At 43.9% G+C, this 14,063-nt stretch overlaps 1 protein-coding gene across 1 annotated transcript; it reads left to right on the forward strand.

Annotated features, from left to right (window-relative positions):
• Window positions 1-450: 450 nt before the first annotated feature.
• LOC144753000 (uncharacterized) lies at window positions 451-1,793 on the forward strand. The gene has a single exon (XM_078640808.1). It carries the CDS (start codon window positions 489-491, stop codon window positions 1,779-1,781), a length of 1,293 nt encoding a protein of 430 aa, XP_078496934.1. The 5' UTR covers window positions 451-488; the 3' UTR covers window positions 1,782-1,793.
• Window positions 1,794-14,063: the final 12,270 nt, after the last annotated feature.

A 14,063-nucleotide genomic window follows, 5' to 3' on the forward strand; every position in this document is an offset into this window, starting at 1 on the left:
CTCTGGGTCCAGGTTTAGGAATAAAGTGTCCCAGGTGGTAGATTGTGACTGATTCTTGGCTGTTAATATATTTCTACTTATGCTTTTAATAAAGTAGTACTTATTTGTGCAATTGTTTGGTTTAACTTATTCTGCAATAAAAGTTGCTTGAAATAAAGCCCCTAAAAAACAGTGCCCGATAACCATTATCCCAATGCAGGTTGATGGGGTGCATTGGTTTTAACCTGTCTGTTTTTTTTGCCAAGGATTGTCATGTTGGTTCAAACCTGTGCTTGGCAAAGATACTAATTATTTACCGAGTTGTGTTTACATAATGCTTGCATCATCATCCACAATACAGTGATTAGAAGCGATAAATCAAGAATGAATTAGTTTACCTGTTTTACCTTTCATCGAACAATACTTTTAACTGTGCTATTAAACCATATACCTTTATTTTGATTCCAGGTACATGGAGGCTGCTGTACACAAAAATACGCTATTTGGAAATGGCTTTGTTAAGAAAATGGCGGGTGTGCTGTTTACTGGCAGCCATATTTCAAACTTCTGTGATACACTATGCGCTAGAAAACCTTTCCATTGTTCCAAAAAACACAGTACAAGAACATACCAATCAAGGTATTACACCCCTGAATGACAACCGAACCTTCATAATCGGAGCTTATTACGATAAACGAGAAAATTACTCTGCACGGGTGGTCGCCATTGTTCATCGGCAGGAAGTGAAAGAACTCTACTGTTGGTCCGACTGCAGTAACATTAAGGGCTATGTGGCTGTAGAGAAGGCGGTTATTGACATTCTTGCGCATGATTTTGGGTTCCCCTATGTCATAGCACATCTGCTTTGCCCACAAGTCAGCCACTGCAACCCAAAATATGTGTCAATTCACTGGTCCAACAAAGGAGACATTGCCAAGCTCCCTGCATTTGAGATAAGAAACCGCGGGCCAAATACAATAACTTCCAACTTCACGGTCTGTATTTCCACTATGTTTGGAAATTCGACCAATGTTTTACAAATCATTCAAGCCATAGAGATGTACAAACTGCTTGGTGCCCAGAAAGTGATGATCTATAAACATAGCTGCAGTTTGCTGGTAGAGAGAGTCTTACAGCATTACATCTCTGAAGGTACTGTTGAGGTGATACCTTGGCCAATTGACTTGTACCTTGATGTCTCTACAAACTGGCATTTTTCAATGGATCCTTACCCAAGAGATTTGGGCTATTATGGACAATTGGCAACCCTTAATGACTGTGTCTACAGAAATATGTACAGCAGCAAGTATGTGGTAATCAATGATTTGGATGAAATTATTATCCCCAAAAAGCACCCCAATTGGGCAGATATGATGGATTATCTCAATAAGCAATATCCAAATACTGGTATATTTTTATTTGAAAACCACATCTTCCCCAACAATGTGGTAGACCCAACTTTAAATGTATCAGCATGGAGTGCAATACCTGGAGTTAACCTCTTGCAGCATGTTTACAGGGAGCCCCATACCCCTGATAGCGAGAAAATGATCGTCAACCCCAGGGAAGTGATACAGATTTCGGTTCACACTGTTTTAAAATTCTACAGAGGTTGGCGTAGGGTCCCTGGAGAAGTTGCAATTCTCCATCACTGCAGAGAAGCCAAGCAACCAAAGTTACCAAAAGAATCCTTAATTAGAGACACAACACTCTGGAGGTACAGTATGTCCCTAATCAGAAGGACTGAAGAGCTGAAAAACGATCATTCCCTGTTTGGAAACTTTCTATCACAAGCACCTTGACAGTGGTCCACCAACAGCTGTAACTCTAGCTCAAACAACTGCTCATCAACCTGTACAGTGGGTCTCTCGAAAGGAGGAGAAAACTTTGTTTAAGGCATGCAAGCACCCTTGTGTACGGATAAAGTGGCGGCACAAACAGGAAATGAAAAGCAATGTAGTGACAAACGAATATACAAACCATTTTTTCACAGATTTACACACATTAAAGTAAAGTAAAGTCCACATTTGTAAAGCGCACAATCACCCGTAAGGGTCTCTAGGCGCTGGGGGGCCGTCGGGAAGATTAAGCGAGCTAAGGCCCAGAGTCACATGGTTATGCACCTTTCAGGTGTGACCTGCGATGATAAACAAAATAGCAAGACTTGTTTGATTCTCCAGGGTCTGAATTAAAAAACTATTTAGGAAACCCATTAGATATATTATACCTGGTACTTCTCACTGAGTTAACTTTAATCATGAGGATCACATTGCTTAACTTCCCCTTTCCTGGTATGATATGCTATCAGAAAATTGTAAACTCGGACAACGATGTGTATATATCATGATATTACCAAATGTCAGCCTTTAATGGAATGCAAGCGGGGAACAACCTTTACAACGAAGGTTTTACAACGCGGTACTGTTACCACGCAACTTTTACAACGCAAGTCGTTACAACGACTTGCGCTGGGGGGCGCTCCAGGATAGTAAATAGTTTAATTTACTATCCAACTCCTTCCCCACTATCCACGGGGAATGGAGTTGGAATAGTAAATTAAAATATTTACTATCCTGCGCCCCCCGACGCAAGTCGTTGTAACGACTTGCGTTGTAAAAGTTACGTAGTAACGGCACGCGTTGTAAAAGTACGCGTTGTAACGTCGTACATCCATGCAAGCAGCTCACGCTTCGATTGTAATGCCAATTTCAGGCATATTTTCAGGACAAATTCCGCATTAATGTGATAATTTGTCTATGAATGGGGACAGTGTCTTGACTTCAGCTAGTAAACGAACACAAGGGATACTCAAAGTGCCAGTCAGGAACCAAGACTATTTAACTATCAAGCATCATTGGTTCACTGTGGACTTATTTACTAGAACAATATTAAATACGGTGGATAATAATAATCCTGTATTTTGTAAAGCGCACAGCTACCCGTAGGTTTCCCGGCGCTGGAGGCCGTCGGGAAGATTAAGCAAGCTATTGCCCAGGGTCACATGGTGCTGGGCAGACCCCTAACGCCGGTGATCGAACCTCTGCCTGACTTATCAACAAATTAGATAATCAAAGATAGAAAACTTGTATCTTTCCCACGTAGATTGAATCTACTGCCATCAGCACTTGAAAACAAGCATTTGCAATGCCATAGGTTTTGCATTTACGCGAGTTTGAGCTATTGACATTGCAAATGATGCATTTTATTTTGGTTCTCGTTTTTTAAAACATAAATAAAAGGCATTGTCAATTACAATGCCATAGCTTAAACTCGCGTAAATGCGAGATCTATTGAATTGCAAATGCTTTTTTTCATAGCGCAAACCTTTTACCTGTTACCAAGAGCATTAGGGCACTTTACAACAGAACTAGGCTGTTACACGTTTGTAATTCCCAAAAACACTCACCAGCAGGTTTAAAAATCTGCTTAATATCCTTACCCAGAAAACAAAGAAAAGTTTATTAAGTTTATTAAATGGAGTACTTCCAGTCCGGACAAAGCGGCCTGATGGCTGATGGCATGGGAAAATGATAATTGGCCAGCTACCACAAGCAAAGGCAGGGCTTTAGAGGACAGCACTGAAGAGTACACGAACACTGACTCAGAGAATAGTGCCAATATCGGCCCAAACCCCGGACCGCTCCTCCTCCAACTTTCCCAGATAACAGACACCACACAATGTTTTGTTGGAGAAAGTTGTTGCAGCTTTATTAGCATGTACATTATGCCAACATGTTGGGTTATCTTACGGGCGATCCAAGAGCAGGCCGCCTCTCGCGACCCGCCCACCTGATGAGCCATAACCCCCGTGGTGTTAACCACGGGGGCGTTGTCAGTTTTGGGGGTAGCTCTAACCCCTCCCCTCGGCGGACCTCTATTCCGCCCCTTACTCTCGCCCCTCCCTCTCCGGGGGGGCGGAGCGTTGTTGGCAACCCCCGGTTGCTCAGGTCTACAACCGCCCGAAGGACTAACGGGGCGCCGTCACTCCTCCAGGATCCATCCCAGCGTGGATCTCCCTGGGGATAATTTGCTCTCGCACCCTTCCGGGGCTCCTGTAGAGGGTACCCTTCTGTACCTTCCTGCATTGGATCGCCCTGTAACTCCGCCTGCAACACAAAAGACAGTAATATTAGTAGCAACAAGCCCCCCCTTACTGCCCGAAAGCAGGGTAAGCGGAAGGGCGGGCAAAAAGCGAATGGGCAGCCACCGTCCTGGGTCCACGGGGGAAGGGGGAGAGGGGTGAGGGTCAGCTCGCCACCTCAGCCAGGAACAAAGAGGGCGCTTGACCCTCGCCCCTGAGTCGTATAGCTTGTGTTGCCCCTCCCCCTGGATGAAGGAAGTGACCTCACAGGGGGACCATCTGGTCCCCCAACACTAGACCACTCATGGGTCTGTGCCATCCTCTGGCACTAAGGGTGGCCGCCCTCGTAAGTGGCCACCTTTGGTGGCCCGGGGCAGCCAGTCAGAATATTAGGAAAATTGTGCCCTGGCCAGCCTAACCCCCTTTTTCCATTGTTTTGGTATCATCCATCTATTTTGCCATACAGCCACGACGTGCATTAGGCACTGCTGAATTTAAAGGGCCAGCAGGAAAACAGTGGTCTTGTTGCTTAGAGATTGCAGAGTACAGCACAGACAGTCAATAGAAAACACTGATTATTAGTAGGTCTCCTAGCTATAATTCCAGTAGTGTCTGGTTTTACAGGGGCTGACTGCTGCCGGCCTGTACCATAGCGTTCAACATAGCTCTTTGCTCCCCCTTTAGCAACGCTGTCTCCCTATTATTGTACTTGCATTTAAATAGCGCTTACTGTGGTGAACAACCATTACAAGGCAACTATTACAACAACATACCATTACCACGCAACTATTACAACGCAAGTCATTACAACGGCTTGGGGGGCGCTCTAGGATGGGGAATAGTTTAATTTACTATCCAACACCTTCCCTACTATCCACGGGGACTGGAGTTGGAATAGTAAATTAAACTACTCACTATCCAGCACCCCCCAACGCAAGTCGTTGTAACGACTTGCGTTGTAAAACTTGCGGGGTAAAGGCATGCATTGTGAAAGCATGCGTTGTAATGACATACATCCCTTACTACACTCACGTGTGCTCCAAGCACGAAATGGCCTGCTGGCTGCACTGAGGGGATCCAGCTACACTAGCTTAAAGTGAGAGTGCTCCAAACACACGATGGTGGTGGGGGAGGGGTTGGATTCACGAGCATACCCTGATTGTGCTCCAAGCACAAAATCGTAGGCTGGCTGCACTGATCGGGGTTTGCAGCCGCACAGGCTTACATCCAGACACAGTGTGGAATTGTTGTTTTAGATGAATGTGCACAAGCATACAAGATGGCTCTTTGTATGTGATGACATGCTTATGGTATTCTTACTATTTAAAATGTCAGGAGTTGTCCTGATAAAGTCGGCACACCAGTTAGTCAGTTGGTTCTCCGATGCGTTGGCTATGCTGGCCGTAGGCTCCTTCTGTTTACCACTTTTGATATCTACAACTGGAGCATCCAATCATAACTGTGGGATCACTTACTACATTTGGCGACAGGAACTGTACCCACTTCAGGAGCCTACAGCAACATTTCTGCGATTTTAGAAGTATCTTGCAAACCTTGGTGCAGCGTGCTTCCTGCATTAAATGACATGCCCGGAGGCATCGGCACTCATAACAAAGGGGACACTGCCCTAGTTGGAGTGAGCATCATGAAAATAGAATCGGAGGAAAGTGGCGGGTGAAAAAGCGAAGGGCGGGCACAACAATTACAAACAAGCATTTGCAATGCAATAGGTCCCGCATTAGGAACGTTGGAGCTATTGGTATTGCAAATTACACATTTTTTATTTATGTTTTGTTTTCGAAAATAGCGAAATGAATAGCTTTGTCATTTACAATGCCAATAGTTGTAACGTTTGCAAATGTGACACCTAAAACATATGTAATGCAATATGTGTTGTATTAATGTGACTTACATGTATTGATATTACAAATAACAATGGCTTTTAATTTTTTTCCAATAATTAATACTTAAATACAAGTTATTGTAATTTATAATGGCGATAGCTTAAACTTTTGTAAATAACTTTTGTGAAGATTACGTTCAGTGTATTTTATTGTGATGAAAATCCAAGAACAGAAGTAAAATATTAACATCTTTTTGTTACATTTGTAATAAAGCTTGAAACATTGAGAGAACATATTTTAACCAGTTGTTGTTGAATGGTTGCACAGAGTGATGCTGTGGCGTTCAGTGATGCTGTGGTAGCGCATAGTGATGTTGTGGTGCCCGAGTGATGCTGTGGTGGTGCGGAGTGATGCTGTATGCTATGTTTTGTTTTGCTATCCTATGTTTTGTTTTGTTATGCTATGCTTTGCTATCCTATGCTTTGATTTGTTATGCTATGCTATGCTGTGTTTTGTTATGCTATGCTGTGTTTTGTTATGCTATGCTGTGTTTTGTTATGCTATACTATGTTTTGCTATGATTTGTTATGCTATGCTATGTTTTGTTGTGCTATGCTATGTTTTGTTGTGTTTTATTATGCTATGCTTTGTTTTGCTATGCTATGTTTTGTTGTGTTTGGTATGCTGTTTTGCTATGCTGTTATGTTTAGTTTTGCTATGCTATGTTTTGTGTTTTGTTAAGCTATGCTTTGTTTTGTTGTGTTTTGCTAGTTTTGTTATGCTATGTGTTATGTTATGCTATGTTTTGTTTTGCTATCCTATGTTTTGTTTTGTAATGCTGTTTTGCTATCCTATGCTTTGATTTGTTATGCTATGCTATGCTGTGTTTTGTTATGCTATGCTGTGTTTTGTTATGCTATGCTATGCTATGTTTTGTTATGCTATGCTATGTTTTGTTATGCTATGCTTTGTTTTGTTATGCTATGCTACGTTTAGTTTTGCTATCCTATGCTTTGTTTTGTTATGCTATGTTTTGCTACCCTATGCTTTGTTTTGTTATGCTATGCCATTGGGTGCTAGGTCTCACGGAAACTAGAACAAGGAAAACAAGCATTGGCGAAAGCAAAATGAAATTAAAAAAAACCAAAAAACGCGAGTGGTGACGTGAGTGGTGTGCACATGCGTCACCGCAAGTGCTCCTTTGCTGGCGACCTGCTTGTTATAACGCACATGCGCGCGCGCTCTTGTGTGTGTTCTAGCAAGCAGATCGCCAGCAAAGTAGCATTTCCAGAGCACCTACTAGATGTCTCTGCCGAGAGCAGCGCATGCGCTGGATCAGGCCGAAACCTAGAAATGACAGAACATTCCTTTTCTTTTCCCCTGCGTTGGTGCACAATTGGCTGCCATTCGCCAACGCAGGCACCCATGTGCCATGGTGCAGTGGTGTCTGTGTTGGGTACTTAAGCTGCCGGTGAATATGGAGGACCTGGGCTAACGTCATTTGGACCGTTTTTTCTGCTTGAAAGTCTGTGGATTCTGAAATTCATTTGTGATATGCGAACCCAGGCCTCCATCTACTTGGATTTACTTTTTGGAATCTATTGACTGTCGTAGATTAATTATTTGAATCAAGATCCGGATACTTGAGCCCTAACGAAGTTCCATTCGAAACGTAATGCGTTGGCTGATGTCCCTATTTTTTATACTGAAAATATAATAAAGGATATATTTTGGAATACATTTGAAGCTCATTGACTTCATCCTGGTGCACCTTCCTTCTCTTTATGAACTCATTTATCTGGTTTCCAGTGGAGTGAAAGTACAGCGAACTCCGGATGTGTTTGCACAGACGTTTTACTAATCTGTTGACTTAGGAACTGAGGAGCAGAACTGTGGCATTTTGCTTTGTTTACTGTGTTGTAGAAGTGATTGTTTTTGTGCAGGAGGGACACCATCCAGCACAAAAAAAATCACAAGAGGTATTTTGCACATTCTATGCGGAATGCAGCACACATAAAAACAAGAAAAAATAAAGGTATTTCCCCTCGTTGGGCCTCTGTTACACCTACCCTGAGGGGGGTGTAGGAATCTGACGCATTCCCAGCTTTACAAAACCTTGTAAATCTGGGAAAGCGCCAGGTTCCCTGGATGTTGCGTGGAAATACCCAGAACAACACCCATGGTACACCCCTTTCACGCAGAGTAATGCATGAATGGGAGCCATATTTACAAGGCCCGGAAAAGCCATGCAGGGTGGCTTTACATTGGCTTGTAAAATATAGGCAGGCACACTGCACCCCTGGTGTGCCTGTTAAAAAAGTGACGCACCGGTGGCGTAATGGCCGTGTAAATAAGCCCCCAAGACTACAATTCCCAGAAGGCACTGTGGTGTTAAATGAAGTACCAGGATTGGAAACCATTTCCTTGCAGTCATTCTGTTGCCACTCTACCAAGGATGGAAACATGGTGATATGGAATCAGATCTAAACACTAGGGGGGGGGTGAAATATTCCTTTCTGCCGGAGGAGTTCTGGCCAAATTCCGCCAACCGCCACGTGGCGGAATTATTTCTCATGCATCGCTTCGGAACGCTAAGTTTGCGACCATGAGTGAGATTTGGCGTCCGCTACCATGATTTCTGGTTGCTATGAGGACATCAGGTGAGATTTTTCTAATATGGGTGGTCACGACCATTCACAGATAGAAGGCTGCCACTTGAGTAGCAGAATTCTACGAGTTCCGCCCACCCACTACTAAACACTGAAAAGAACAGACTTTGCCCCATTCTTAAAGTTCGATGGAGAAATTCCTCTCTTATGCAAAGTTGGAAATACTTTTACAGGAGCTTTCAACTGCTGCAGGCGGGTGGAGCCAATCAAAACTAACGGCTGAACGGAGCACATATTGCAGTATCAGTGGGGCGCAACACTCTTCCCAGCACTCTTTCTGCCCTCTATTGATGTTAGCAAACATCTGTACAGTAGTGTATTGCGAAGTACTAGGATTGGAAACCATTTCCTTGCATTCATTCTATTGCCACTCTACCAAGGAGCCGTATTGCGATTAGTATGGCGATTAGCATGGCTCCGAAGCCTTCTCACTGGATATTATGTGGTGTCACTGCCATAGCTACCAACTATGTAACTGGGAAACAGATGAGAGTTTCTGCATCGGCTCAATATCCTCTGATTCTTGGCAAATCACTTAATCTCCTCATGCCTAAAAAAGTTAATGTGACCTGGTGTCATTTAATTGGTGCTCTTGTAAAGCTCTGTAATAGGTTGGGGAAAAGTTCATGCTCTATAAAACTGTTAAAAAATACATTACATGATTCCTTCGTAGGGCTGTGTTCTATTCCAGTAGAATAAGTCAGATTCACCATGTTTACGTGGCCCTGCATTGCTTGCTAAATGTGGAGTAATGCAATACAGAGCAAGCCGCTGCCTTGCGTTACTCTGCCTTGGGAAGGTGTTACATAGGTGAGCATGGATGCTCCTGCACGTCCACCCATGGAGTTTGGCACACTCCAAGATTTACCATGACTGGTAAGCCTGAGTATGTGTCAAAATGCTATGCCTTCCCACGGGAGATGCAACTCCTCGTTGTTCCTTCTTTCTAAGTGTGCTGCATTCGGAAAAAAGTCTTAATAACAGTGCCAGACGGGGTACCGAAATAGGCCCTGGCAAACTGTTCGGCTGCCCGTAACTGTTTGCGAGGGCCAGTTTCGCCCGATTTTGTTACAGGGGGCCAATATTGCTCGCCCTCTGTAACAAAAATCAGCCCCCAGGGGCTTAAAACTGGCATTCACCCTGGCGGCCCACAGGGAAAATGCCCGGTGCCTGCTATGGCCAGTCCGGCCCTGCTCAAAGAATTGTTTTTGTGCAAGAAGGTGTCTCTTCCTGCAATAAAAACAATCCAGCCTGCAACTCATGCACTCTTGCACCATGGCGCAAGAGTGCCTGGATTGCTGTTAGGCAGCAGATTGTGTGCCAGTGCAGGGAGAGAGCAGGAATGCAGCATATATTAGTAAATATGGCGCATTCCTGTCCTCTCCCTTTCACGCAGCGCAGGAAGTTGTCTTGCTGCATTACGCTGCGTGAAAGATTGTTAAATCTGCCCAATGGTGTCTTGGGTGCCATCAAGTTTCTTCATTATATTGGTACTTTGAATGTACAATTATTTCCCATAGCTCTTAAGTTGTCACGTTGTGAACACTTGAGCACCTTTGCACAGTACTTCATATTAATAATGTGATGACATATTTAATACGTTTTTTCGTCAATAGCTTTGTATACCTTTTTTATAAATAACTTTACATTGTATGTCTTTTGTAAGACGTATGTACAATTAATGATTTGTAAATCAGTGAGCATATAACATAGAGCTATCAGTCACTGTTGCATAAGTTCATCACCCAGGCTCTTGGCCGTTCATAGGGTAGCTCCTGTTTTCATCACCCTGTTCTCTTGAATATCGTGGGAAACCAGTACCATCGATTCACAAGTTTGTTCTTATAGTAAAATTGTATTAAAAGTTGATGATTTATCTGACAGTTAGAAGCTCTGTGCTGGAGGATATTCTGAAGGATGAGCACAAAACATGTTTGTCTCTGCCAGTGGGCTAGGCAAATAGGTGCAGTCTTTGCCAATGCTTTCAATGCTCTCACATGCCCAAAAGATGGTCCTTGGATTCACCATAAAAGCTTTACGAGAAGAACATGTGTTAAGCATTTCAAAGAACCAACATGGACAATAAGTAATTGACATGACTCGAAGGAAATCCAACACCAATTTGTTCAAATAAAGTAGAGTTTGATATTAACTTAGACCCCCAAACTAACACGATCAGATACATATAACTGGAGTTTGGGATTTTAGAAGAAAACATAAATCACAGCACGTCAATACTGCAGAACTTTTGCATTGCGGTCAATGGGTATAAGAGGTAGTGACAGTCAGTCACTTGCAGGTCGAGTTGCGTGGAACTCATGAGTTTAAAGGTCATGTGAGTTCCATAATAAAGTTACAGCAGTCAGGTCAGTTTTACCTGGCCTGTGGATCATGGGTGCAGAGTTGTCCTGGTTGACCATGGTGCTGAACGGGAGCCACAGGAGAGCTTAAACACAGTGCTATGAAGAAACAGGGTGCAAAATCTCAACAACTGAGCCATTGTTGACGTTGTAGGGCATTGCCTATAGATGCAGCATCAGGTGAAGGGGTCAGTTGCCAGACTGGTGTCCAACAAGCCTTGGGAGCAGTAAGCACAACAGATGGGTACTTCGATGTCCAGAGGTCCCAGGGGACATAGTAGCTACCAGAAACATCATGGAGGGCAGGACTACAGTTCTCACAATACACTAGACCATCTAGATTTGAGCGATCCCTTGGAGAGCCCGATGGCAAGCGATTTCTCAGATCCAGAGTGGTGTTTTACCTGCAGTTTGCAGGGGGCTAGTGCTACTAGTTCAGGAGAGTCTGAGGTTGCTTCTGACTCTCACAGGGGTTCCTCTGTCTGAGGGAATCGAGCTTCAGCCTAGGATGAGTCTTGGTCATGCTGTTCCAGGAGTGTTGCCACAGATGCAGAGGATCCCTCTTTTGGTTTGTGTAAGTCCTGTTGTCACATACTCTGGTCTCCTCTTAGTCCTCTTTGATGCAGGTTTGTGTAAGTCCTGTTGTCACATACTCTGGTCTCCTCTTAGTCCTCTTTGATGCAGGTTGGTTCAGAACTGAGGTTAGCCCTTAAATCCTAGACCTGTAGGTGTTAGAGGTGTGGGTTCAAGTTGCCAATAGCGTACTAGCCCCATTGGCTAATCCGCCCGTGAGGAGACCATATCCCGGGTTCTAGTTCAACTTTTCTACACAGAAAGCCACAATTCTACCACTTTTAAAAATGCCAGAAATGTCCTTTAGCTGTATAGACCAGATATCCCACCCTAGAGGTGGTGTTAGCCTTCTGGGTGTGTACACCTCCTGAATACCTAATATTCCCACCTGCGCAGTGTGAAAATGCACCTGGGCATAGGGGGAGGCATCCTTGTTACATATCAAAGGTGGCGCAGTCTTTGAAGCTTGATGTGTCACTTTAATAGCCAACCTGTCATGGAGGTAGGTGTGACCTCCTTCCCATCCAGGCCATTGTTTCTGACTCCTGGGAGAGGTCACACCTCCTGACAGGGGGCAGATTTCTGTCTTGGCAGCAGCAAGTGCTGGATGTCAGCCAGGGCACAGGAAAGGCTGGGGCAACCAAATGGTCAACCTCTAATGTAGCCACCCGGGTGCATGCCACATCATCCTCGACACAAGATTTGAGCCAGATGTGATGAGACTCTTTGTTTGATACCAAGCATGACATATTTAGGTGATAACAAAATGGACCTGCCAACCTCTGGTTTCTTCGGGTGCCAGACCATTTTATCCCATAGACCGTCTATCACTTATGGTGTCATTTAATGATAAAGGCCACTATAGGGAGATATAAGCTTGCACTACAGTCTGCGATGGCAGGTCTGCCGTCAGTAATTCACTTGGGTCCTCCAGGGAGGCACAACTAGGGCTTCAGGCCCTGGTGAACTCTTTAACGCCCATGGCCTGGTACCACTGGTGCCATAATATAGGGACTAATAAGGGGGTTAAAGTTATTTTTCAACTGGGGTTACCAATTCACACATATTCGTTTTAGGGAAAGAGCACTGGCACTGGGGCCTGGGCAGCATGCTCCAGTGCATTTTCAGAGGCATAACCATCACCATTGGAGCAGAAAGTGGGGGGGAGGGTGACCATACAAGTAGGGCACATTTCTACATGACCCCTGACAACAGGTGATGAGCAACTAACCTATCCCCTGGTAGTTTTCATTGTCTAAGTGGAAAAACCTGGAAAGGCCATCTGAATTGACATGGTCAGTCCCTGGTGTGTGTTCCACTGAAAAGGCCATACCCTGTAGGGAAATGGATCACCTCAACAATTTCGGGTTCTGTCCTCTTGAAGTGAGTTCCAAACAGGTAGGGTTTTAGCTGCTACTATTACAAAAATGCAGAAGTGAAAAGCATATAACCGCACACATGTCTCCCTCTAGATGTGGTCAGTGCAAAAAAGGAACAAAGTTACATAGTGCTACCACAGACTACAGCCCTGCTACAATGAGGTGTAAGTAGGTCAACTGCATAGGCAATGGATTCTGCAACAGATGATTAAAGTCTGGAGCACCCAAAAAATGTGCAATTATGGAAGGGAAAGATAGACCTATTTATTTTCACTATTAATAAAATGCATTGGTGTCTCACAATATTAGATTGGTTCTTTAATTTTTAACATACAACAAAAGACATTAATCACAATTACTCGATTTCACTGTTGATACACATGATGTAATCAACTTGGATGAGGTAGTTATTTAAGATGGAAGCAGCATGGAAACAGCACTGACCACATGTTTTTCATTTGAAACCACTTCCTCTGGCCGTTTTGGTGTGGCACCAATGATGGCTACTTCATGGATAGTGTAACAACTGGTAAAAATGCACATAGATAACATGAGAGTGAGTCACAGAGACATTATTCTGCTTATAGGTCCGGAGCCACGCGTGATTTAAAGGACGCCAGCTTCCTGTTAATCACATGCAAGCTCTGGACCTACAAGCAGTGTAGTTACGAAAACACCCATGATCAAGGGGGTTACATGTGAACTCTTGAATGACTGGTCTCCATTTGTGGTACTTCTTAACTTTGGACTAATAGAAGAATACACTACATCAGCAATTTAATGTCTCTGTGACTTACTCTCACATTATCTATGTGCATTTTTACCAGTTGTTACACTATCCACGTGGTAATGTGGCACACCATAATGGCACCTGAGGGTCGAAGCTTTTACAGGTGCCAAACCATGATAAGGGCTTTCCTTTTAATGGCACTCCAACCCTGCTCTCTAGGGAAGAGTCACTTTCTGATATAGGCAACTGGTTGCTCCTGGCTCTCTTAAATTTTTTCTGACAACACTGCCCTAATCCAAGAAGTTCAGATTCTCAGAAGTATCTGTTTGGAAAATGAACTCCTTCCCATAGTCTGGTGCCTTCAGGTCAGGTGCTGAGTATTTAGCCTCCTTGAGGGTGTCTAAGGCTGTTTGGCATCCTATGGTCCATATGACATTCTTAGGCTACT

This window comes from Lissotriton helveticus, chromosome 5_1, assembly GCF_964261635.1.
Source record: "Lissotriton helveticus chromosome 5_1, aLisHel1.1, whole genome shotgun sequence".
Lineage (NCBI taxonomy): Eukaryota > Metazoa > Chordata > Amphibia > Caudata > Salamandridae > Lissotriton > Lissotriton helveticus.